This window comes from Pseudozyma flocculosa, assembly GCF_000417875.1.
Source record: "Pseudozyma flocculosa PF-1 unplaced genomic scaffold scaffold00001, whole genome shotgun sequence".
NCBI classification, from domain to species: Eukaryota; Fungi; Basidiomycota; class Ustilaginomycetes; order Ustilaginales; family Ustilaginaceae; genus Pseudozyma; species Pseudozyma flocculosa.
This window is the reverse complement of record NW_006920869.1, coordinates 554,139-578,379: the sequence shown is the minus strand read 5'-3', so window position 1 is coordinate 578,379 and position 24,241 is coordinate 554,139. Positions and strand designations below refer to the sequence as shown.

General features: G+C 63.1%; 8 protein-coding genes across 8 annotated transcripts; 5 read left to right on the top strand and 3 right to left on the bottom strand.

Annotated features, from left to right (window-relative positions):
- Positions 1-149: 149 nt before the first annotated feature.
- On the top strand, positions 150-1,748 carry PFL1_00196 (uncharacterized protein; the record flags this gene model as incomplete). The annotated part of the gene is made up of 6 exons (XM_007877693.1): positions 150-572; positions 685-695; positions 786-822; positions 903-1,004; positions 1,086-1,532; positions 1,680-1,748. The coding sequence occupies 6 exons, from the start codon at positions 150-152 to the stop codon at positions 1,746-1,748; spliced, it is 1,089 nt and encodes a 362-aa protein (XP_007875884.1).
- Positions 1,749-3,142: 1,394 nt separating this feature from the next.
- PFL1_00195 (uncharacterized protein) lies at positions 3,143-5,734 on the top strand (the record flags this gene model as incomplete). The annotated part of the gene is made up of 11 exons (XM_007877692.1): positions 3,143-3,352; positions 3,439-3,590; positions 3,689-3,831; positions 3,938-4,059; positions 4,142-4,224; positions 4,333-4,545; positions 4,661-4,820; positions 4,907-5,164; positions 5,281-5,375; positions 5,471-5,594; positions 5,693-5,734. 11 exons carry the CDS (start codon positions 3,143-3,145, stop codon positions 5,732-5,734), a joined length of 1,602 nt encoding a protein of 533 aa, XP_007875883.1.
- A 3,053-nt stretch (positions 5,735-8,787) lies between these two features.
- PFL1_00194 (uncharacterized protein) lies at positions 8,788-11,874 on the top strand (the record flags this gene model as incomplete). The annotated part of the gene is made up of 1 exon (XM_007877691.1): positions 8,788-11,874. The coding sequence occupies one exon, from the start codon at positions 8,788-8,790 to the stop codon at positions 11,872-11,874; it is 3,087 nt and encodes a 1,028-aa protein (XP_007875882.1).
- A 223-nt stretch (positions 11,875-12,097) lies between these two features.
- On the bottom strand, positions 12,098-12,810 carry PFL1_00193 (uncharacterized protein; the record flags this gene model as incomplete). The annotated part of the gene is made up of 2 exons (XM_007877690.1): positions 12,098-12,567; positions 12,663-12,810. 2 exons carry the CDS (start codon positions 12,808-12,810, stop codon positions 12,098-12,100), a joined length of 618 nt encoding a protein of 205 aa, XP_007875881.1.
- Positions 12,811-13,435: 625 nt separating this feature from the next.
- Positions 13,436-14,728, top strand: PFL1_00192 (uncharacterized protein; the record flags this gene model as incomplete). The annotated part of the gene is made up of 3 exons (XM_007877689.1): positions 13,436-13,858; positions 13,957-14,267; positions 14,557-14,728. The coding sequence occupies 3 exons, from the start codon at positions 13,436-13,438 to the stop codon at positions 14,726-14,728; spliced, it is 906 nt and encodes a 301-aa protein (XP_007875880.1).
- A 124-nt stretch (positions 14,729-14,852) lies between these two features.
- PFL1_00191 (uncharacterized protein) lies at positions 14,853-15,998 on the bottom strand (the record flags this gene model as incomplete). The annotated part of the gene is made up of 3 exons (XM_007877688.1): positions 14,853-14,885; positions 14,977-15,388; positions 15,487-15,998. The coding sequence occupies 3 exons, from the start codon at positions 15,996-15,998 to the stop codon at positions 14,853-14,855; spliced, it is 957 nt and encodes a 318-aa protein (XP_007875879.1).
- Positions 15,999-16,366: 368 nt separating this feature from the next.
- Positions 16,367-18,263, bottom strand: PFL1_00190 (uncharacterized protein; the record flags this gene model as incomplete). Its single annotated transcript, XM_007877687.1, has 4 exons — positions 16,367-16,426; positions 16,547-16,785; positions 16,933-17,323; positions 17,451-18,263. The coding sequence occupies 4 exons, from the start codon at positions 18,261-18,263 to the stop codon at positions 16,367-16,369; spliced, it is 1,503 nt and encodes a 500-aa protein (XP_007875878.1).
- A 2,172-nt stretch (positions 18,264-20,435) lies between these two features.
- Positions 20,436-24,241, top strand: PFL1_00189 (uncharacterized protein; the record flags this gene model as incomplete). Its single annotated transcript, XM_007877686.1, has 4 exons — positions 20,436-21,171; positions 21,268-21,751; positions 21,834-23,730; positions 23,834-24,241. 4 exons carry the CDS (start codon positions 20,436-20,438, stop codon positions 24,239-24,241), a joined length of 3,525 nt encoding a protein of 1,174 aa, XP_007875877.1.

Below are 24,241 nucleotides of genomic sequence, written 5' to 3'. Positions count from 1 at the left end.
ACCACGGCGCAGCGGCCCAAGAAGGACAAGCAACAAGAAGGCCGGCTTTGAACTTGGCCTTCACCACGCCCACCTTTGCCACCACCACCATCGCTGTTTGCTTGCCACACTCACTGATACGGAACACATTCCCGAATTGTTCACCAATCATGCTCTCGGCAACTGCTCTCAAGCACCTCGGCACAGCACGAACCACCCTGTCCAGCAGCACATCCACCGCCGCCGCCGCCGCCGCCAGCAGCACCCGCCTCATGAGCAACACGGTCCGTCCCTCGCCGGTGCCGCTCGTGGTATCGCCTAAGTATCTCTCGCCGCTTCTCCAGGATGCCTCGTCCTCCAACGCAGTGAGGGTGCTCGATGCCACTTGGTTCATGCCAAACGTCCAGAGAAACGCGCGCGACGAGTTCCAACGCGGCCCACGCCTTCCGGGAGCCCTATTCTGGGACGTGGACAAGGTCGCCACCACCGGCGAGACCGTCAGAAACCTCCCGCACATGATGCCCACAGCAGAGGTATTTGCACAGGCCGCGGGAGAGCACGGCATCTCGAAGGACACTCACGTCGTCGTTTACGTGAGTGCAGGCGTCCGTGTGCCGGCATGCTCTTCGCGTCTTGCCGGAATGCTGATTCGCTTTTGGCCCCTCGTCCTCGCTCTCTTAACCCCATCTCGTTCGTCTTCGTCAGGACACACATGGGTACGTTCTTCTGCGTCAACATCATGATGTAGCGGGCCCTTCAGTGCACGGCTAACATTCCTTCATCGCTGTCGTCTTGAGTCATTGCAGCGTCTTTTCTTCGCCAAGGACGGCCTTCACATTCAAGGTGAGCAGCTGATGCTTTCTGGACAACCTCAAAAGAGCTGTTCGGCTGATCCTGGTCCCTTTGTTGCACTCTTCGCACAGGCCTTCGGCCACCCCAAGGTGTCGGTGCTCAACGGCGGCCTGCCCGCCTGGATCGACGCTGGTTTTGCCGTCGAGGAGGGCCCGGCCAAGGAGCAGACTACGGTGAGCGCTCGTCCCTTGAAGACGTTTTGGCAGCACAAGAGCGCAGCAAGCTGACCGCTGCATCCTCTCGCGCCCAATCAGCCGGTCGAGTACCCGGTGCCAACCCTAACTGAGGGCATGGTGCGCTCATTCGAGGAGATGGTCGCCAACGCTAGGCAGGGCGCACGCGGCCAGACGGTCTTTGACGCTCGTCCAAAGGGACGATTCGACGGCACAGACCCGGAGCCCCGCGCCGGCCTGTCGTCAGGCCACATTCCTCACTCGCTCTCGCTCCCCTTTTCCACGCTGCTCAACACCCAGACCAGCAGCAAGGAGGCGGGGAAGAAGTACACGACGCTCAAGGATCAGGTGGAGCTGTGGAGGGTGCTCAGCGACGCGGCCGGCGGCATGGAAGCGCTCGACAAGCTGCGACAGGGCTCGAGCGGCGGCGAGCTGTCGGCTACCAACACGTGCGGCAGCGGCATGACGGCTGCGTGCATCTGGCTCGCGCTCCAGGAGGTTGGCGTGCAGAGCAGCATCTATGATGAGGTGAGTGTCGGCCGTAAGGCTCTAGAAAGAGCGGCACGCTGCCGATCGAGTATTTGATCTGTCGCCATCACGTTGAGGTGTCTGCAAGGCCGTGCTGGATATCCGCTGACTTGGGCGCTTTACCTACCCCGCGTTCGGACCCCACAGAGCTGGACGGGCTGGGCGAGCAGGGAGAGCGAAGGCGTGCCGATCGACAAGACGCCCTCGGACGAGTAGGAGGGCGCCGACAGACCAATCTCGCACAGCAAAAGCATCCAATCCAGGCGAGCTGGCCAGCAACAGCGGCACGAACGAAGGGACCGGAACGGAGGGCGAAGAACTGATGTCGCACATATGTGCCAAGACGGCTTGACCAGCAACGGTTATTGGCTCTTCATCAGACGACGAGGTGGGCAGGCAATGCACGGCACACATCGACTGCTGCCAAAAAGGGTCTCATCTAGCCGTTCTCGAGCATCTCCAAATCAAGGGTGCTCTCGAATGTGACCGCGCTCTACGACGAGCGACTCTGCTCAACGACGCTGACCGAATCTCGATCTGTGGCCGTGGCCGTCTGCAGTCGTTTGGGGTCTTTGTGAAGTGTATCAGGAGATGGACAGATGGGTCTTGGCTTGCTGCCTGGGCTGCCACGACAGAAGCTAGCGGTACCGCTATCGAGGAAGCGCAAGAGGCGTACGAGTAGTCGGGATCTCGGTCAAAAGGTCGGCAACTAGGGACCCCCGGGCTTGCGGTGAATTCCAAAGCAAAGATGCCGGCGGTGAGGGACAGGTGGCGCCCGGAATTGACCGCCATCCCACGAAATCAGGTAAGTATGTAGAAGATCGACGCCGCCCCGCCGCTCACGCTTGCGCCGCCGTCTCGACCTAGCAACTCACCTACTGTACAGTACAGTACTGGTGGCGAGCGCGGTGACTCATTCGACAGCATCGTGACCGCCCTTCCACCCATCGTTCGTCTTTGCCGGCCTTTGGCAGGAACTGCCGTCGCGAGTTTCTGTGAAGCCACACGACGCACCTGGCGGCCCGCTTCAACAAGGTCTTGGCCCGACCAAAGGCCAGCACAGTCTCGCTCTCGGTTCACACGTTGACCCGCCCGCATCCCTTCAAGGGCCCTCTCTGATTCGCCCAGCTTGCAGCGCGGGGAAGACCGACGGCGTGCTGATACTGTAACGCTCCACGGACGACCATTCAGGACGCCGCATCGCATACTCACCCGAGCAGGGCTTCAGAACAAGCCTTCGGCATCGTGCACTCGTTCTGCAGCACCATGGTCGCGTGGCCTCCCCCGCCGTCGCGTGACCCCGGCGCAAAACTCGCTCTTCCCCACGACGGCCGGCCGACCTCTGCCCGCCGTATCGCTCCTCTGTGCCTGTCTGCGTCCATGCACATCTAGCGCGCGACATCCTGAGCGACAGGTGCTGTCTGTGTCCTCGAGGACCTCAACGAGTCACCTTCTCTCCCTCTCCACATATACAACCGTCACGATAACGACCACGACGTGGCGCCAAATGCAACCGCCTGCGAGTTCGACAAGCCACCTTTCAGATTCCCTACCTCGTTCAACCCGTCCGCTCCTGACTCTCGAGACGCTCGACGCCATCTACCGCCACCATGTCCAGCGAGAAGCAGGACCAGGACGCGATTCTTTCCCGTCCTCCCTCGGAAGGCCAGGGCAAACATGCATTCGACAGCGAAAAGCAGGGCGGATCCGTCGGTATGACCGAACTCGGCTCGCAGTTGGACTCACAGCAGGCAGAAAAGGTGCAGGGAGTGCTCCAGGACGAAGAGCTCATCACGCCCGAGGAGGACAAGCGGTTGCTGGTGAGTCGGCCTGTTGAAGTCCGCAGCACGGTAGTGTTGCAGATTCCTCTCTGACATCCTCGCGCTCTCGAGACTTTGCATCGCAGCGCAAGATCGACTGGTACCTGCTCCCGCTCATGATGTCAATCTACGGCATGCAGTTCGCGGACAAGATCTCGCTCAGCGCCGGCATCCTCTTCAACCTGGCTGAAGATACGAGTCTCGCCGACAATCAATTCTCCTGGCTCGCGACCATCTTGTGAGCTAGCCGGCGGGAGCCGACCCGTCGTCGACGAGACCTGTGCAGGATTGGAAGCGCTGATGACCAGAGCACGTCGCCTCGCCTGGCGACAACAGCTATCTCGGGTACCTCGTCGCCCAGCCGCTGCTCAACTACTATATGCAGCGCGTCAATGCCGCGCGCTTCCTCTCGATCCTCATCGTGGTCTGGGGCGGTGTCGTCATGTGTCTAGCGGCTTGCCAGAACTTTGCCTCCCTCAGTGAGTGAGCAGTTACAGGCCCTCGCATCGATTGTCGAAGCGTTCTCGATTGACGTATTTCTGGGCCCCTCCGCCTTGCCCGCCTAAACCGCATCGCGTATCAAAGTGGCGCTGCGCTTCCTCCTCGGCGCGATGGAGGGCGGCATCACACCCGGCTTCATGCTCATCGTCGGCAGCTGGTACAAGACCTCGGAGCAGAACAGCAGGCAGATGATGTACCTCGCCATGGTGAGTGTGCGGCGACTTGCATTCCATCCAGCAGCGGATCCGCCACGACGCCTAACGGGCCTCCTTCGCATCTCGACCGCAGAACACGGGCTTCTCGCTGTGGACGACCGTCGTCATTTACTTTTTGGGCAAGCATTCGGAGCAGCAGGGCGGTCTGAGCGGTTGGTAAGTCCCCTTGACGCTCCCGCTCCCCCTCGCTCCTCGTCCTTGCTTTGAGGTCGCACCGACTGATCAGCGTACTGCTCATCTGCTGCTCCTACTCGATGTACGCAGGCGAACCATCAACCTCTTCCTCGGCGGCGTCACCATCTTTGTCGGTCTAATCGCATGCGTCTTCTTACGCCTCCCCTCGACCGCGTGGTGGCTCAACGACAGGGAGAAGAAGGCAGCCCATGCACGTACCATCAACAACGGTACCGGAGGCGGCGAGACGCAAGCCTGGAAGTTGGATCAGGTCTGGGACGCCTTCACGGACCCTAACACATAGTGAGCATCACGAACACATTGACACAAGCCTCCCATGTAGCGTCCCGGCAGGCGGGTTCTGGCAACACGCTGATGCCTGCCTTCGACAATGTCTGCTGGCCTTTTTCGACGACAGCTTCCTCTTCTTCCTCACGCTCATCAGCTGCATCCCCAATGGCGGCCTGACGACGTTCCAGAGCGTCATCTTCAGCTCGTTCGGCTTCAGCAACCTCGACAGCATCATCTACCAGCTCCCCCTCTACGCCACGTCGTGCCTGAGCATCTTTTTCTGCATCGTAAGTTGGACGCTGCACCGGAATGCTCCTGACCCGACGTTGAAGCTGACCAAGGCCGTGCACCGTCTCGTGACTCTTGGCAACAGGCTGTGATCCATTACTTCCCCGGTACACGTTTCTTCTTCATGAGCGTCACTGTCCTGCCCACCTTGGCCGCCGTGCTCGTGGCCGGGCTGCTGCCCACGGACGCGACGTACAAGTGGATCAAGTACGGCGTGTATATGATGAGCGTGCTCTTCTCCATCAACGGCTTCCTCACCTGGGCGTTGATGCCCAGCATCATCGGCGGGCGCACCAAGAAGTCCGTCGTCAGCACTACGACGTTTATCGGGTACTGCGTTGGCGTGAGTCTTGTCCGGGGACCGTTGCGGCAAGCGAGTTGTCGATCGAGGTCGAACTGAAGCCGGCCTCGTCCTCTTCCCCTTCTACTTTGCCTCATGTCGACCTGCGAGCCTGGCAGAACATGATCGGGCCACAGGCCTTCAGGGACGAAGAGGCGCCGCAGTACACGACCGGCTTGATCGTCACGGCAGCCATGCTAGGCCTGACGTTCGTGTGAGTGCGCCGTACTTCCGGCCGAGTCCTGCCTGGCGTCTCATCTCGAAGCCGTCAACTGACGTGGTCCCGGTCTCTCGGTCCGCTTCTTGCAGACTCACCCTCGCATGGCTAGTCTACCTGGTGTGGGCCAACGCCCGCCGTCGCAAGGTGCTGCGAGCCATGGGCGTCTCGGAAGAAGAGCGGGTGCTCAAGAACAAGATCAACGGCGAACTCGACGTGAGTAGCTCGCTGCCGCTCCTCGCTTCATCCGTCTGTCGAAGAGGGAGCTGACGAAGCCTGGTGCCTCCGCTCCGCCACTTGCTCCCCTCGCGCAGATGACCGACAACAAGAACATCTACTTCTTGTACACGCACTAGCGGCCGCACTTTGCGCAAGCGACCGTCTACCACGTATCATACCACTGCGCCTTGCTCTCGGAACCGATGCGCAGGCCTGCCCAGCACGAGATGCTTGAACAGACGTCGATGCGGCGCGAGAAAAGGGCCGAGGCAAGTCTGTATTTCCCCACGCCGCCCCCGCGTTTGACGCCCATGCTGTTGTCTCGGCGAGACGTGGTGACACGCGCTCCAGCGGCGCCGGCGTCGGCGGCGATTACGGAGGAACTGTACACAGGCGCGGTTGCGAGACGCAGCCCGGCCAATTCCCTCGCCGACTTGAGTAACGAGCGGACGGGCCTGCCGGCAAGCTGCTTTGACAGCGGGTGTTGAACGAAGCAGGACCGAATCAGAACCTCGTGTGCGCTTCTTGTCGCTGCTCGAGGTCGGTGACAAACGAAGGCGTGGCCCATGACACCGAGCTTGCCGCCGCCTCTGCCGAAGAGGGACCGAGGCTCTGCCGTCTCTGAAAATCTGACAGCCCACCCGACCGGCGACCTGGCAGACAAGACGCTTGCTCGTTCGCGTCTGTCCAAGCAAAGGTCATCAGGCCATGCCAGACGGCGCCGCACGGCCGCGGAGGCCACAGCAGCGCAGCAACTACAGTCGCAATACGGATATGTTAGAGCACGCGGTGTCGGTGCGGGTGAGCTCGCCCCTTGCTGGCAGCATTCGTCGTGAGTCGAACTGGCCCAAGTTTCCCGCATCGCCCAGGCGATCCCAACGGCCAGCTGGTTCGATGGTTCAGAGGCAGCGCGAAGAACAAGAATGCCGAGCGAGGACGATGAAGCGCGCAAAGCGCCGCGGCCTCCTTTGCACCATGTGGGTCAAGGCCATCCTCTGGCTCCGGCGGTCGAGCAAAGATGTCCGAAGCTATGTATTTCGTCCTGCACTGGCACGAGCAAAGCGATGGTGTCGAGGCGGAAGTGCAACAAACGAGTTTCTCTAGCTTTGTTCGCTTGTTGGTTGCGATCCCAGCGTCGCATCATTCTCAGCGGTCTAGACGGCCTAGCCGGTGATGTTGAGCGGTGCCTCTACACGCTTAGTGTCGGCCAACTCCGTGCAGCATTGCTGAACTTCATCAGACCACCGCCGATCTTTTGCATTTGTGCACTGTACGGCCTCGACCGCTCCACGACGGCTCCGCTTTGACTGAATGTACCGGGGGCGGACGAGACGGACTGATGACCCCATCAAAAGAAGTGCGGCGGCAGATTGATGGAGAGTGGGCCAAACAGGGTCGGCTCGGTTCGGAATGAAGCGGCGGGATGGTGGTGCGCACGCGGCTGAGCGGCGGGGCTTTCCACGGCGCCCCGACGAGGTCCGAAATTGCAGCGAGACGGGCAGCCAAACCGGGTCCCCTCGCCATGTCGACGACGACGACGACAAAGGACGCTCGGCGACCCGCGACAAGGACGGAGCGATGTTGACCGGCCCGCCCCTCCGTCCGTCCGCTCGATTTCACATGGGATGGTGCGGTGTGTCGTGCGTTGCAACTGTCCCCGCGGACCCTGGCAAACTTGGCTCTCCACACCGGGCGGCAAAACTCTGCCCGCCACCTTTCCCCGGACCCCACTCCTCCTCCTGTGTACGAAGCGGTCTCCGCAGCTACATTGGCACAGCTGCAAGTCATCGTATATACCATATGGGGTGCCATTAAAGTACAGTGACGCCGACGAAAGCGACACGGCTACGACGCGGCGAGACGGTGCACCGACGGCGGCCCGTGGAGGTCGCGGTCCGGCCCTCGCTGTTCTCACTTCACACACTTGCCGCTTGAACCGACGCCTGATCCTCGTGTGGCCGACAGGGTGGCGTCGACCTTTGCCTTGTCTTCGTCTCGCCCCGATGCAGGCATCGCACCGGAGAGCAACTCGCCGACCCTCGCGCTGTTGGCTATCCGTCTTTTGCCGTCCAATTGTCGTCTGCGAAACCGGCGGCGGCAGCTCGACTTTCAACCAACAACGTGGGCGAAGGACAGCAGATGAGGGAAAAGGCGCGGCACCTTCGAATGCCAAGCCTTGTGCCTGCCTGCCTTCCTACCTGCTCCTTTGTTGCCGGTGGGCCATGGATGGAGAGTCGTCCAAGGCAACCGACCCATCTTGTCCGGCCATTCCGGTGCTCAAGACGCCGGACAGCGGCTGCCGTCGGGCAGTGGGGATCAGATCGCGAACCATACCACACGCCCCCCACGCCGAGGCACGGGGAAGCACCACCAACCCTCACTCACCTCGTCGCGGGCAGCATCTCGCGGACCCCACCGACCGAACTCGGCCCTTTGCCGTTCCTCGCTTTCCCCCCCGCTCCCCGCTCCGCTCGATACGCCATACGGAGCCACGAGCAGCGTGCAGAACGGCTCCCCCGGTCCTGGCCTCCGTCCGCCGCCCCGCCGCAATCCTGACCGCCGCAGCCCTCGTTTATCCGGCCCATCCCTCCCTCTCCGGCCGCGTCCCCCCGCGCGCGTCTTGGCCCCCATACAGCCGGCCTGGCCAGTAGGCATGGGACCGGCGACTTGTCAGGCCCCATCCCGCTCGACCTTCTGCCGCTTCCTCCCTCTCGATGCTGCTGCCATTCCAGGTGTCGCTGCCTGCAGTCAAGTATACCGACTAAGCCGCTCTGGACTCGTCACCATCGCCTCGAGCGAGGTTCGCTATCCCTTTTCTCTCTGCTCCCACCACAAACCACCATATCGCCTCGACACGCTCGCAGCGCGCTACTTGCTCTTATCGGTCCGCCGCTCTCTCGGGGCCAACAAGCTCTGCACACGCCTTCGGTAATCTTGGGAGCACATTGTTCATATCGGATCGGACATCTCGACTCTGCCTCTGGTTGCCGGCTCGCCGAGCCATCGTAAACCACGACGACTGCTGGCGGCCAGCACGATCACGACATCAGCAGCGACGTCCATTGCTTCTCCGTCACCGCCTCGGAGCTCGTCCTCGCCCGTACGCACCGCTGGGTCGAAACAAAACCTGACCAAACATCGAGCAGAGGTAGACTGGCTGCCACCCGATCATCAGCCGCTGACCTCGGTCATGTATTCGACTCGGCGTGGCTCGCTGGCACCTCTTCCACCATATCCGCACACACAGAAACAGCAGCAGCACCTGGGCGACCTGTCGACGCGTTCCGGCAGCCTCGACAGCACCTTCTCGGGCTACACGACCGAGAGCACCGCCGGCTTCCGGACGCCCCTACTTCACGACCTGCACCTGCCGCTGCCTCCGCTCCTGTCCGGGTCCGCCAAATCCAGCGCGCTGGCCCAGCACTCGGAGCAGCGACGACTTCCCTCCCTCTCGTCGACCTTCCCCACATCGGACATGGGAATCCCTACGCCCGAGCAACGGCACGACGACATGGTTGACGTCTTTCCGGGCTTCGTGCGATCCGCGCGCAAGGACCCCGCTCACACGCCGGCTTCGAACGCCTCCAACTTGCAGAAGTACTCAACAGCCACGGACCTGTACAACCTCGCCGCCGTTGCCAATGGTCTGATCACGAGAGAATCGTCATTGACCCCCTCGGGCAGCTCGAAGCGCCCGCGCTCGAAAACTAGGACGCTCAGGGCGGAGAATCAGCACGCCGACACCACCAACGATGCCAAGCGCTTCAAGGTCTCCCACACCGAGCTCGCCACCAATGGCCTGGCCAGCCTGCCTCACGTCCATCAGCTGGGGGGAAAAGAGATGGCTCGTCCCGCTCTGGCGTACAACCGGCCAAGAGCCCCGACGGTATCGCATCGCGCCCACCGCAGCAGCGCCGATTCGATCCATAGCTTGCTAGCCGGTCTCGAGAGCAAGCGCGAGATAGACAGCCGCTCCTCGCGGGGAGCACGGTCGGCTTCAGTCTCTGCGTTCGCTCCGCCGCAACAGGCAGGCTTCACGGCCGCAGCGACTTGCGCGGCGGCGACAACGACGACGACGACGGCAAAGACCAAGATGGAGCCGCCGGCGCCGCCAATACAGAGCTCGTCCAAGACGCCGCCGGTGCGCGAAGACCCGCTGTCGTCGCAGCTGCTGACGCAGCGCACAGCGCTCTTCTTTGAGCACCTCTACCGCGACGTCTGCTTCGGCATCTTCCCCAGAGCCTACATCTACCCCAAGATCGGGCAGAACTGGCAGAAGCAGGATCCGAGCTTTGCCGCGCTGGCATTGAGCATGTCGGTCCTCGGCCTGTTGGGAGCGAGGATGCCTGCCGACGACGAGGTGGCCAAGGAGGCGAAAGCGGCACCCGTCGCCAAGATGACTTCGCCCAAGACGGACAGGCGGTCGCTGCTGGACTCGCTCGACATCGACGTGCCCTTCCGACCTCCGATCTTGCCGTCCTTCAGCGACGACAACGCGCGAGCCTTCACAGCCGACCAGAGGGATCAGGTCGTCTCGCTCATCTCGTACACGCTCTCGACGCGATCGCTGTCCGAGGGGACGGCTTCGTTCGGCCAGCAGCCCGGCTGCACCTCAATCTTCACGTCCTTGCTGCTCTCGCTGGCGCTGTGGTGCCTGGAAGAGGCGGAAGCGAACAGCAACAGCGCCACGCGGCCGGCCGCTGGCTCGACGTGGAGGGACGCCAGTTTCCTGCGCTTTGCGGAGAGCGTGGCGCTGGCCAAGATCTTGGGCATCGACAAGCTCGCCATCGACGAGGCGACGAGTCAGGACAGCAAGCTCGTTGCTGACCGCTCGACCGCCACGCCGCACGGCATCGACATCGAAGAGCGCGAGCGGCGGATACGCACGTGGGCGCTCCTGGTCCGATGCGAGCGTTGGTGGGCCTCGCAGAGAGACGACTACCGGCCCCAGCTGCGCGTCCCAAGGCCTCTTGCCGACGCCCGGTCTCCACCCGCGTCTAAGTCGACGCCGTTGAAGGCATCGCCAGTGCAACCGCCGCCGCTGCTCAGCGCCGAACCCAAGGAGTCGATGCCATCCCCCAGCGTCTGGCAAAGCCGAGTCTCTCGTCCGTTGCTGCAGCCGACGCCGCAGCGTTTCACTGCACCCGGATCGGCCGGCGCCTCGATCATGGAGTGGATCCGGTCGTCGGCCACCATCTCGGAGATGACGCCCCGGGCTGGCTCGCTCCAGCTGCCACCGCCCGACGAAGACGAGGAGGAGGAGGAAGCGGTGCCCGCTCCGGAAGACGAGGCGATGTGCGCGCCGACGCAGGGACCAGACCAGGGACAGGGCTCGATGCGCGACCAGCTCGCCGTGCTCATCGACCTGGGCTTCGCGCCGTTCCACCGCATCTTGACGAGCCGCTTTTCCTGGCGCGAGATCGAGTGCTGGCAGGGTCGCTGTGCGGCCGAGACGTGCCAGCGCCTCGATAGTGCGCTGGCCCTACGCATCGACGACTCGCTGCTGGACCTGTCGATGCACGCCACCTCGCTCTCGCTCCACGGCGGCGACGAGGCGGGAGAGGCGACGTCAACCCGCCCCGCCGCGCTCAATCACCGCGACGGCATCCTGCTCGAGCTGATCCGACAAGTCTTCCGGTGCCGCCTCTGGCGCGCCTCGCTGCGACACGGTCTCATCGTCTCGTCGCCCGCCACCGCTGCGGTCGCGACGACATCGATGTCGTCGAGATCAGCCGCCGCGACAACGGCAAAGTCTCCGTGCTTCTTCGGGACGGCATTGACGGCGGCGACCGTCCCTCCGCCGCTTCGACCCGACCAGCCGCTCCACATTGGCCTGGACACGCTCGATATCCTCGAGGATTTGCACGACGTCGTCTTTGTCTCCGCGAATCACGGCAGTGGGGCATCGTCGTGCCAGCCTCTGGTTCGAGGATTCCTCCATGAGATTGCGGATTGCGTCCGGGCCGTCGCGCAGAGCCGGTACCGGGACGATGCGTTCGTGTTGGAGGAGGAAGAGGGTGACGGAGATGATGACGGGGACGATGCAGAGGAAGGGCAAGACGGTGCGGATGGTCCGGGGAGAGCAGAGGCGCTCCAGGCTGGCAAGGATGGCGGTCAAGGGTCGCGGAACGAGATCGGAGAGGAGGAATCGACCGGCAAGGCCGAGTCGGTGCCGCCGACGCTCGCGCAGGGCCACGATCTCACGAAGACGACGATCCAACAGGGGTCGCGCGCCATCCTCTTTGACCTCGAGCGCTTCTTCCAGCAGGTCTTCTGAGGGCCGGCATCGAGGGCGTAGAAGGGACCTTGTATCATGTTAGGGCATTCCATCGGTCACGCACAGGGTCAGGCTGTAATGGTGAACTTGCAAGTCGTCTTTTCTAGGAGCCTCTTTCTGCTGCACGGTGTGCTGGTGCTGGCTGTCTGCGCAGGAGATCTGCCGGTCCTGATGTTCCTTCGGCGCGCGACCCTCGCCGGATGGTCCTCCCCTGTTATCTATCTCAAACCTGCCTCCGCGCGTCCATGCCAATGACGGGCCGGCTCCTCTCTTTTGTTGGTGGTGGCACGACGACGTCCTCCTCCTTGCCTAGGAGCGCCTCTTCGAGCTCCTTTTCCTCGTCCCTATCGGCGCGCGCCTTTGCCTTGTCGAGGCGCTCGTTAAACCCGGCCTTTTGCTTGGCGGCGCGCTCGTCGGCGCGCATCTGCTGCCACAGGTTCGTCTGCCGCGCCGCCGCGCCGCCTGCCGCGTCCTCGACGCCCGGTGCGACGGACCCGGGGGACGACGAGGGGACGGGAGGAGGTGCGGGCGTCGAGACTTTCTGGTTGTAGTACAGGCTGCCGGCCACTGCGCCGAGGATGGTGAGACCCTGGAAGCCGACTCGCCATCGCAGCGCCTTTTGAAACTCGTTGCGGTTGCCCTTTCGCAGGTGGTTGGATGCGGCGATCAGAGCTCCGCACGTGAGCAACGAGCCTGCCAAGGAGGGGGTGAGGAGAGGTAGACGTAGCAGCTGGTTCAATACGGAGGGGAAAAACCGCGGCATCTCCCAACCGACACGGATCACGAACCGATGGGGACAAGGGGCTGCTCCTTCATCTTGCGAAAGAACTTGTCGCGGGTCGACTCGAGGCGCTCTGCGGGGACGATGTTGCCATCCTGCCATGCGCCCGCCGGCTGCTGCTCGTATGCCAGGTCGGAAGAGGGTGAGGATGCCATGTCGGTTGTGTGCGCCGGGGGGTCGCGGATGGGTGAAAGACGGGAGCGTGGTTAGGGGGGGCAGGACGACGACGAGGAGGAGCCAAGGAAGGCATCGCAGCGGCTGACTCTGCCATCCAGGCGGGAGCTGCGTTTTACGTAAGCCGGCGCTGCCCCTCCACTTTGCTTCGAAAGGATGGCTGTCGGTGCAGGCGTCGGTCCACGACGGCCGACAAGCGCCACGCGGCCGAATCCCGAGCGCAGGGCTCAGCCTCGCACCGCCAAGACACAGTCGAGGCTGGCCGCCCACCCTGGACCACTCCATGGCCTGGCAGGCCACGCAAACCTTTTCCACCACCTCCTCCCCTCACCCTTCCCTCCGCTTCCTCATTCTTCCTCCCTAGCCCCCGACTCAGCGGCCACGCAAGCCCTTTCTTCTCCTCGCAGCACGCCACCATTGGATACCCCCCTGTCGACGCACACCTCATTTATACCCGGCGGCCCCATCACGCTCTCGACCCGGCCCGCTACAGCTACCTTTCACTGCACCGCATCAGCATCGCATCCATCGCCTCGACGTTTCCCCATTAACCCTCCAAGTTCTCTCCTCATCTCGCCTGCTCACTCCTGCGCCCCATTGCCTGCCATGCCGGAACGATCCACCGGCGCCATGATGTTCATCGGCGAGCGGTGCGCCCTCGACGAGTGCCACCGCGAAGACTTTCTCCCCTTCCGCTGCGCAGACTGCCGCCAGAGCTACTGCGGCGCCCACTTCCGCCCTGCCGCGCATCGCTGCTCCGTCCACGACGACAGCACCGGCGACTACCGCGTCCCGCTCTGCCCGCTCTGCGACTCGCCGCCCCAGGGATGGAAGAGGGACGAGGATCCCAACATCGCCATGGACCGCCATCTCTCGGCAGGACGTTGCCCCGCTCTCGATTCCAACGGCTACATCAAGGCAGACAGCAAGGGTCCATCGGCGGCATCATCTTCGAGCGGCGCTCGGCAGAAGAAGCCAAACGAGTGCCGCTTCAAGAAGTGCTCCAAGATCATGGTGGTGCCGATACAGGTGAGCGACGCTGCTCGTCCTCTCTCGCGTGCTGTCGGATCGTGTTTCGTATCCATCTGGCTGACATACCACCTTCCCCCTCGCCTTCACATCTGCAGTGCCCGCAATGCCGCGCGTCCTTCTGTCCATCGCATCGGGCTCCAGCTCAGCACAGCTGCGGCTCTACACCCTCGCCGGCCTCATCTTCGAGCCGGCTGGTGCCACCACCGCCAAAGAAGGCCGACGCTGCAGGCAGCTCGGCCCTCAAGAAGATGACGGCGTCCGTCTCGAAGCCCAACTTCGGTGGCCTGACAAAGAGCGGGTCCAAGACCGACGCGCCGCCTGCCGCGGATGGGCAGCCTAAACGCACGCCGATGACGGCCATCGCCAACAAGGCCACCACCAACAAGCTATTTGACAAGACCGACAAGTGGGTGCCCAAATCCGTCTTTGGACTCGCCTAAAGCCGCCAGTGGCGATCGGCCCTGGCTTCGATGCGTCCTTGCTATTTCGCTTGTCCAGCTGCTGGGCTGCGGGAATCGAGACTTTTGCTGCCGGGTGCTCGCGGAGTGGGCTTGTGGCGCGAGGGGGATGATTGGCCGGGAGCGCTGCATCGCAGCGGGGTTAACGACGAGAAGGCGCACCCAACTCGGCCGTCCAGTCGGGACGATCTGATCTGACATCCACGCCTCCTCTCGCCTCCCCGCCCGTTCCTGCAGACGCGCCAAGGCGGAACGAGTCTCGGCCATCAAGGCGATGCAGGCGCGGCAAAAGAAGGGCCTCCTCACGTCGTCCGAGGAGACCAAGCTCGCCGAAGAGATGGCTTCGCTCGCCAAGATCTCCAACACCGGCTCTGGCGGCAAAAAGGACTCGGACTGCGTCATCTGCTGAGAGCGCGCCGCCGTTCTTGTGGGCCTCGCAACCATATACCCCTCCCCCCGCTTCCTGCCATACGGGGAGAGACCCACAAGGCATCTGTGCTTCCCATCTTGCATACCTCTCCGATCCGATCCGTTCATTCATAGACGAGCTGCCGGAATGTGATGCTCTGTGCGGCGAGGCAAACTCCCATCGAGAGAAGTGGCGCAGACAAGTCAGCCGCTGTGGCCAGCATCTAAGCGCCGGGGGTTGAGACTCACGATGCGAGGCTGTGTGGTTTTGAGCTCCTTTGGGATCTCGTGCGTGTACAGCTTCTGCGTCTCTCCCTGCATGACGAGGAGGCTGCCGTTGCGCAGGATCCACCGCTTCTTGATCCTCTCGCCTTGCTCGCCTTGGCCTTGCTGGCTGGCGGTAACGGCGGGGGTGTTGCGACGGCGGTCCTGCTTGCGTTCCATAATCCAGCTGCGATCCGCGCCGAGCGAGACGGTGACAATGACCTTGTTCTCGCGGTTGTCCGAGTGCTTGCCGATGTAGACCTTGCCGTCGTCGTAGCGGTTGAGCATGCAGTGGTTGAAGCGCACCTCTGAGCCGAGGCAGTCGTCGGACGAGAGGAGCGAGGCGATGTGGTTGAGCAGTGGGGGGAAGGGAGCGTGCATCTCGACCGGATGACCGCTGAGCGGCGCACAGGTGGCGGCGCGAGCAGGGAGGGACAAGCTAAGGTTAGCGGTGGGGGGTAGCTGAAAGGCAGACCAGCGACGGCAGCATCGCACCTGTATTTGAGCTCGAGACCCGGCTCGGTGGCGTAGGCGCATATCTCTCGGCTCTGGGTGATTTCGCGCCCGTAGACCTTGAGTTTGGGCTGGTACCAGTCCGGCAGGGCGTCGAGCTCTCTCCTCCACCGTTCCGCCGTCTTGCTGTCGATCCAATCGGGACGGTAGAAGATGTCGGCGCCCGGTAGGTCCTCGATGCGGTACCTATCGCAGAATGCGGGTCGGGTGATGCTGTGGAACGGTCCTCGATGGCCATTCAACGGGGCCACTGTTGGCGTGTCGTACGAGGCATCGGAGCTGCTTGAGGTTCCCTCGCTCTGCTTGTCGGTGTCGTCGAGCTTGACTCGTTTCCGAGATGGAGAGAGGCGGTCTGGAGGGCTGGCCTCGTGGGTTGGCTTGCGGTTCCGCCGTGGGCCGAAGCGCAGTTCAAAGAGGGTGGGTTGGTATGAGGTCGGCGCATCGGCGCTGCTCAAAGCAGCGAGCGGAGCAGGAGCGAAGCTAGGGCGTGGCATGGTGAGGAAGATGGCGACGATCGTGTGCAGTAGATGGAGTGGCTGTGGTGGTCATCGAGAAGGAGCGAGCCACCATGGACCGACGCCACTTGCTCGCCACCCGGCTTCCAAGCAGCGAGCAAGGCCAGGGTCCAGCTTGGCCTGGAGCGGGCCCACTCTCAAAAAAACAAGTGGGGAGGGACATGCAGGCGGGGGCTGCACAGACGCCAACGCCACGCCACAGCTCAGCAGCGCCCGCATCGCAAGCTGGGGTCCCCTTTCGGCATCTCAAAGTCAATCTTTGCAATCGTCGAGCATTACTAGTCTAGGAGCACATGGAGCAGTCGTTCACGGTCGTCTAGGGAGGGATCGCTCTCGAGTGCGAGCGCCTACGCAATCGGCGCGCAGGTGAACGAGCCTCGGACGTCGCCCGAGTTGTTCTGGTTGATCTGTCGGGTCGCAACAGCGGCACAGGGAAGGACAGGGGCGGGTGCATGGCAAAAGGCAAGTCAGCATTCCGTTGCGCTGCAAATCGGGCAAGCTGTTGCCAGCCGGAGCGGGCTACTCACGATGTCCTTGACCGAGGCATACGTGCCGCAGCCAAGGATGGCGATGCCAATGACAAACGTGGCGCCGTTGGCAAACGAAAGCGTCAGGTTGTGCTTCGAGCGCCACGAGCCCTCCTTGATCAGCATGAACCACATCAGACTCGGCAGATAGAACGTAAAACCGCTGATAAACAGCGCAGACATGAGTCCAAGCAACGCCGAGAAGAAGGGAATCGCCTCGCTGATGATCCAGGCAATGACTGCGGTTTGGTTGCGTTTGGGGATGGGGAGAAGGGGTGGGGGTCAGCGGGGTCAGCGGGGTCAGCGGGGTCAGCGGGGTCAGCGGGGTCAGCGGGGGTCGACCCGGATTGCGAGGGGAAGAGGGGGAGGCTCGTCGAGCTACCCACGGGTGATGATGAAAATGAGAACGAGCCAGGTGAGCCAGCCCATCTTGGTGTTGACGTAGCGGATGACCGAGTTCTTAAAGACGCGGCCGTGAATGTAGCGCGCGGCGACGGTGGTGTTGATGGAGCCCGAGATGAAGATGACGGGCAGCGCGATGCCGAACGCCACCTTGGACAGCGTCGTGCCCGCCGAGAGGAGCGCGGGCGACTTGACGTCGACGCCGACAAAGGCGTAGACGAGCGCGCCCGTCACCGTGTAGATGAAGATCTCAATGATGCCCAGGGCCCAAATCGACTTGACGTAGTCCTTGGGCGTGTGCATCTCGTCCATGAACGAGAACTGGCACACGGCGAAGCTGTAGGCGAAGGCGATGTTGGTGATGGCGAGCCAGGCCTGGCAGAGGGGAGAAAAAGTGGAGGGTGCGGAATCACAAGGCAGAGGGACGATGTCAGTCGCGCGCTTTCGAGACATCGGCGATGGGGTGCTCCGCTCGTGCCGCGCCGTGCCGCGCCACACTCACGTCGGCAAAGGTGACGCCCTCCTTGGGCCAAGCGGACCAGTTGACGGCAGAGAGGCCACCGGCCTGGCTGCCCGCCTGGACACCGGTGCCGATGATCGTGATGCCGATGGCGATGATGATTGAGGCAAAGTCAATGTATCCGAGGATGGCGAGCTCGGAGAAGGTCGGGGGGATGGCGATCAGGTATAGGATGATGGCCGAGATGAGGGCAAAGACGAGCGAGCAGATGGCGTTGTCGGTGATGTTGAGGAAGGCGATGGCGCCCGTCAGGCAGTGGGAGCCGACGAGGAGGACGAGCTGGAGCACAAACATGACGCTGACGACCTCATAGCCGAAGCGGCCAAAGAGGAGCCTGCCAGCGTCGGCGTAGTGGGAGACGTGCGGGAACTTGATCTTGACCTGGCCGACGACATAGCTGGTGTAGATGGCGATGAGGCCCATGCCAACGCTGAGGAGGGTGCCGGCGACCATGCCGAGCGTGGCAAAGGCGCTCGGCAGACTGAGACTGCCCAGGGCGATGGCCTCGACAATCAGGCAGACGGTGAGCTTGATCCACCCGAGCTTGTGGAACTTGTGGTCGCCCTCCGAGATCTTTTGCTTCTCGTACATGTAGTCCTCTTCGCTGCGGTGCTGCTCCTTCTTCTCGCCGAAGATGGTCTGCCTCGGCGCGCCCGAGCTGCTGATCGAGTCGCCACCCTTGGGCTCGACCTCGCCGGCGGTCACGCCATGGTCGAGCCTGTCCTTTTCAGAGGTGGACCCGTCCCTCGTGGGCGATAGGTCCCGCGCGTTCATGCTCGCTGGTGTCGAAGACATGGTGGTCGAGTGTCAGAGAGCAGCGGTGGCGGTGATCGAGATGGTAAAAGGAGGGGGTCCGTGTGGCTGAGTGGCGAACGCGCCGAGCGTCGAGCCTTTTTATGTCGACGTTGGTGTACCGGGAGGTCGCAGGGATTCCGCGGTGCGATAGAGCAACTGGAACGGCTGGCGAGAGGGATGTACCCGCTGTCAGCGTTCGGCCTGTGATTGGCTTGATTACGACCTTGCCGGTGGTGGAAGGAGACGCGCTCCGTGTTGCGACGGGGCGACGGGAGACCGGGCCGTCAAGAAGGTTTATGAAGATGGTGCAGAGAAGAGCAAGACGGAGATGGTGCAGCTAGGGCGGAGGGACAAGGCTGCCGAAACGCCCCACTTATGTATGTATGGGATGACGGGGTTATGCGACGGATGCAAGCAGATGGCAGAAGTCGCAGGGAAGAGGACCGGGTTGTGGGGAAGGTGATGGTTTGATGGAAGGAAGGAGGGAAGAAGAGGAGGCCTGCGGCCCAGGCCGAGGTAGGGCAGGGCAGGACGGGGCAGAGCAGAAGAGCCTCCTCCGCTCAAGATCACACGTTACGTCCTCTATCGACGGCGGCGCCTTCTCTCGGCTCGAAGGCAAGGAGCTTTGCGCCGCACTCGTCTGCCCCTGACCCACCGTGGCCAGAGACGCTGGCGGCACCGTCTACACGTACTAGTCTTCTTGGATCGCTGGCCCGCCACGCTCGCCGCTCAATCAGGAGCCGCCTCCTGCCCCCATGATTACGATTTTGCGGGGAGGGGGAAGGGCCAAGGCCCGCGCCAGCTGAGATTTGCATATGGCGTGCATCTCTGTCCTCTTGGCCGAATGGTGGTGGCCAGGCCAGCATCAGGCCGGGCCATGAGGGCAGCCCGGGCGAACCCAACCTTTTTGGCTCTCGTCGTGTGCCCCGTCTGCCTATGGCTTGGCCTGGCCTTGCCCATCCGGCGGCCGTGACTCGGCCCCCTATCGCCGTCTTGGTCTAGAACCGCGCTACCTACAGGTCACCTTCTTGCTTGCTGTTGGGAGCCTTGCGGATCTCATCCCCGCACCTTCTCTGTATGGCAGCTGACCTGCTGTCAGCACCACGACGCCAACTGCAGCATGTTGCGTCGCTCCATGCGCTGCCAAACACGCCGGTTTTTGGCCCGCGACTGGCGCAGTCAGGGGCCGGCTGGTTCCGTCGTCGTCACCGCCATCCCCATCGGAACGACCGTTGGCGGGCGGAAGCATCCGTCATGTCTGATCAGCCTGCCTGCCCGCTCGACGGTGAACCCGCTCGCAAGGTCAGCAGGGCACGCACGACTCGAAAGCGCAGCATCGAGGGGGAGGCGACGAGGCCAGGCCAGGACATCAGCCTGCATGGGTGCATGAAATCTTTCCTCGAGGCAGCGAGCAGCGAGAAAGCAAGCAGCAGCCAGCAACTGCGCGCCTGCAGAGCAGCAAGCGAGCGAAACCGGATCGGTGCCCGACGGTTCGCGCCGACGTCAGGCAGCGAGAAATCTCCGTTCTGCCGCAGGAAGGCGCGCTGCGCTGGCTCTTTTCCCGGCCGCGGAGATTTTTTTTCTCTTTCTTTTTTGGCATGGCCCTCCGCCGCGCCTTGATCTTTGACGTGTGGGGCCAGCAGCAGGCATGGCCGCCGCCACCACCTCGGCCCGCCTCGAAGACGGGGATACAGCAGGCGTCGCTCACGGCTCACACAGGAACTCTTCTACGTCTTGACCACAGAAGTCGACCCCATCGACATGGGCCAGTCCACACAACGTAGGTAACATCTTGGCCCTGGCAGCGGCGGTCCCGGTCGGTCTGCGGTCGGTGGTTGCTGTGCAGCTGGGTTGGCCGGCGCGCAGCAAACCTTCGGCCCAAACGCCGGATGGCGCTTTCCGGTCGCTCCCGCGCGGACGGCCTGGTGCTTTGCCGCGGGTCGTCTGATTCTGATTCTTTTTGGAGCTGCCTCGGGTCCGAGCAACCTGGGCCAGCTCAATTTTATTTTTCGAGCGTGGCCAGCCGTCTTCCGGCTTCCGAAACTCTGAACCACCGGGTCTTTGCCGGCAGACCCTGGGTTGGCCTGCCTTTCCTTCTTGCCCGGCCTCTCTCCTTGGTATCTTCCCCGCGTTCAGCCACCTCCTGCCCTCGCTACTCTGTCGCATTGGGCCATGTCGCAGCCGTTCATCGAAGACAGTGGCGCCGCCGCCGCCGCCGGCAAGACTGGCCTTCGCAAGACGCCGTCGTACTGGTACGAGTTCCAGACATATGCCAAGCTGCGGTGGTTTGGCCGCGAGCTGCTCGAGATCTTCACCACCGAGTTCCGCGACCGCACAAAGGAGTACTACATCTGGGCCATCCACAAAGGCATCTGCAGCGTCAACGGCAAGCGTGGCGATCCGAGGCAGATCATCTCGGACGGCGACCTCATCTGCAACAACGTCCACCGTCACGAGCCGCCCGTCACCGACGAGCCCATCCGCATCCTCCACCGCGACGACGACGCCGGCATACTCGTCATTGTCAAGCCCGGCAGCATCCCCGTCCATGCCGCGGGCCGCTACTACAAGCACACCCTCACCGAGTTGCTTAAGAGCGAGCATGGAATCCCGCGCATCTACACCGTCAACCGCCTCGACCGACTCACCAGCGGCATCATGGTCTGCGCCACGAAAAAGGAGACGGCGACCCGCATCAGCGCCCAGTTCCACTCTGGCTTCGTCAACAAGGCCTACGTGTGCCGCGTGCGGGGCAAGTTCCCCGAGGGCGAGGTGGTGTGCAAGGAGCCCATCCTCACCATCGACCGGCAGAGCGGCGTCAACATCGTCCACCCCAAGGGCAAGGACTGCGAGACCATCTTTGTCAGGCTCTCGTACGATGCCGAGGACGACTCGAGCGTCGTCTTCTGTGAGTCGCGGCTGCCTCGCAAGCTCCAGCGCGGGACGCCAAGATCGCCATTGCTGACCCGCCCTTTCATTCGTCCTTGCTCGATCCATCCCGCAGGCCGGCCCATCACCGGCCGGACGCACCAGATCCGCGTCCACATCCAGTACCTCGGCCACCCCATCTGCAACGACCCTATCTACGGCCACGACGTATGGCAGCGCGTAGACACGAGCCAGTTTTCTCAAGTCGTGCCGGATCAGTGGAAGACTGTGGGCGGCGAAATTGGCCTCAAAGAGGTCGAGGAGGTGGTGCACGCCATCAAGTCGGAAAAGGACGGCCAGGAGGACTGGGCGCGCTGGAAGGACGAGGTGCTCTTCAAGGATCTCAACGAGAAGGAGGGCCTCGCCGACATCTACGTGCCTGGGCCCAACGGCAAAAGCAGCAAGCCGTCGTCGGAGGCGCTCCTTCGGAGGGCGCTCGAGAAGCTCAACGCAGGCGAAGAGGTCCCGACGAAGGGCTTCAACCGGCCGCAGGATATCGAGACGGCGTGGCAGAAGCGAGTCCGCGAGCAGTCTTCGGACTTTTGCCCCGAATGCAAGATGTGAGCCTGGCCGAGATTGCGTCTGCACTTGTGGGGGATAGCTGACCTTTCATGCCCCATTCTTCCTGTTCCTCATTCGCAGTCCGCTGTTGCCCGATCCGGAGCCCGAGGAGCTCTACATCTACCTGCATGCCATCAAGTACTGGTCCGACGACTGGAGCTTCGAGGACGCCCTGCCTTGGTGGGCGCGAGACGACTGGCGGTCGGTGCCGCAAAGGGGACTGGGCTCGACGACCAACGGCGAAAAGACGCTCCCCAAGGACCTTGCGGCCGCGCAGGGGCCGGTGACAGGTCCGCCTCCATCCTCGTCTACGGACGCCGCCAATTTCTCCGACATCCAGGCCAAGGCAGCGGCACTCGCTGCCCCGAAACCGCTCGAGGCCGCAGTGAGGGGCATCGAGATTGGCCGGGCAACGCAGCTCATCGATCTTCCGCTCAGCAGCGGCCGCCAGGCGACGCCTCCCGCCACGTCGGACACTCCGGATGCTATAGTACTGGCGACCCGGCCGCAGTCCTTCGCCGCCTCGCTCGTCTTTGAGGTGTTCCGGGGCTTCGAAGACTTTGCGCAGCGTGAGATCCTGCAGCAGGTCCATTGCCAGGCGGCTCGTTGGCACTCTCGCGACCCCGCAACGACGGGCGTGGCCTCTGTCGGCACAAGCTTGCAGTCGGCCCACGTCCGACTCGGCGATCCAGAGCACGCTTCGCTGGCACTGCGCGCCTATCTCGACGGAGATCTTTGCGTTGCCAAGTCGGCGTACTTGCTAGCCGGGTCGTCTGACTTCCCGGAGAGGCTGTACGAGGACCTCAAGCGGGACCGCCTCGCCGCGGGCGACAGCCGGAGGGCACAGAAGAAGGCTGCCGAACGACGCCGAGACTTTGGCAAGGATAAGAAGAAGAAGCGTGGTACGCGCAAGAAGGACGGCAAGGTCGTCGAGGGGCCAAGAGTGGCGGATGACGTCGACTTCCGCGAGAAGGACGATGCGGCCAAGGTGGCACAAGCAGCAGCAGTGGAGCCCGAGGAGCATGGCGACGACGCCGACGCGCAGAGCGAGAGCGATGCCGGCAAAGAAGACGCGCGGTCCGAGTCGAGCACGTCCTGGCCATCCGAGCAAGAGCTGCTCCGACTCATCGACGACACCTGGAATGCATCGCTCGAGGCGCGGGACAAAGCGTTCAAGACATGGCTCGACGTCCAGCTGGCCAGCATGGGTCAGACGTCGCTGCGGCCCGAGCAGCTGAGCTACCGCGCCTCGGTCGACCGGTCGACGTATGTGCTGCCGAGCATGACGACCCAGACGCTCAGCAACCACGTTGGCATCCTGGCGTGGGGCTGGCTCAATGGATCAGAGCCGCAAAAGGACGACAGCGAGCCGCCGAAATGGAGGGTGGATCTCGAACAGCCGCTGCTCGACGTCACGCTCAAGTTTTCGCCAGGCTTTGGCATCGCCGACGAGTTCGAAAAGGCTCTCGACTCGACCCAGGCTGGGTCTGCAGAAGCCAGGGTCGAGGGAGATCTCTCCTTCCTCCTCTGCCTCCCCGAGCCGTTCAAACAGCACCCGCGCCGGCCTGCGCAGCGAGGCGATATGATCGTGGGCGGCACGACCATGGCGCTGTACCGGGCCGCGGCGCTAGGCCTCACCCTGCCCGTGCCGCAGCGGTACGAGGAGGACGGTCGACAAGTGGAGCCCAGTCGGCGGCCGGAGCGCTTCCGGGTGCTAGAGCCGTGCTGCGGGCACGGATCGATCGTCTTTGAGGCGGCCAGCGCGCTCGAGAGCCGAGGGATCAAGGCCGAGGTGCTGGGGTGCGACGTTGACCACGAGACGATTGAGCGGACGCAGAAGATGGCCGAGGTCAGCGGCTTCAGCGCCGACGACGAAGGCGCCATGGTCAAGGTCGGCATCCAGCACGTCGACGCTACGCAGACCGAGGACCTGCTGCAATTCGTTGGCGTGCCCAACAGTATCGACGCCATCGTCACGGTGAGTAGAGCAGTGCACGGCGGTGGCGATCTCTTCTCTCTTCAGGCCTTGCTGTGCCTCGAGCTGACCCTGGAGACTACCGTCGCCATTGCCATGACCACAGGATCTGCCGTGGGGTCGACGGGAAAAGTCGGCGCAGTCGCTGTCGAAGCTGTACCACAGGTTCATCGAGAGCTGGATGGCGGTGCTGCGCACAGGCGGGAGCGTCGTGGCGATTACGGCCGAGCAGCGCACGTTGTCGCGGGCGCTCAAGGTGTACGAGACGACCTGCCGCAAAGGGCGGAAGGGGTCGGTGCTGGTGTGCGAGGAGCTGCGGCTGGCGGATGGCAACGACAACGACAACGACGCCGGCACGGCTGCGGGCGGCGATGCGCTGCGATGGGTCAAGGCGCACGAGGACGGACGAGTGAGCCGGCAGGCTAGCCTGGACGCGCAGCGCAAGGAGCTGCTGCGCAAGATTGAGATTGGGTACCACGTCTACGTCTTCTGTATTCGCAAGGTGGCGACGTGA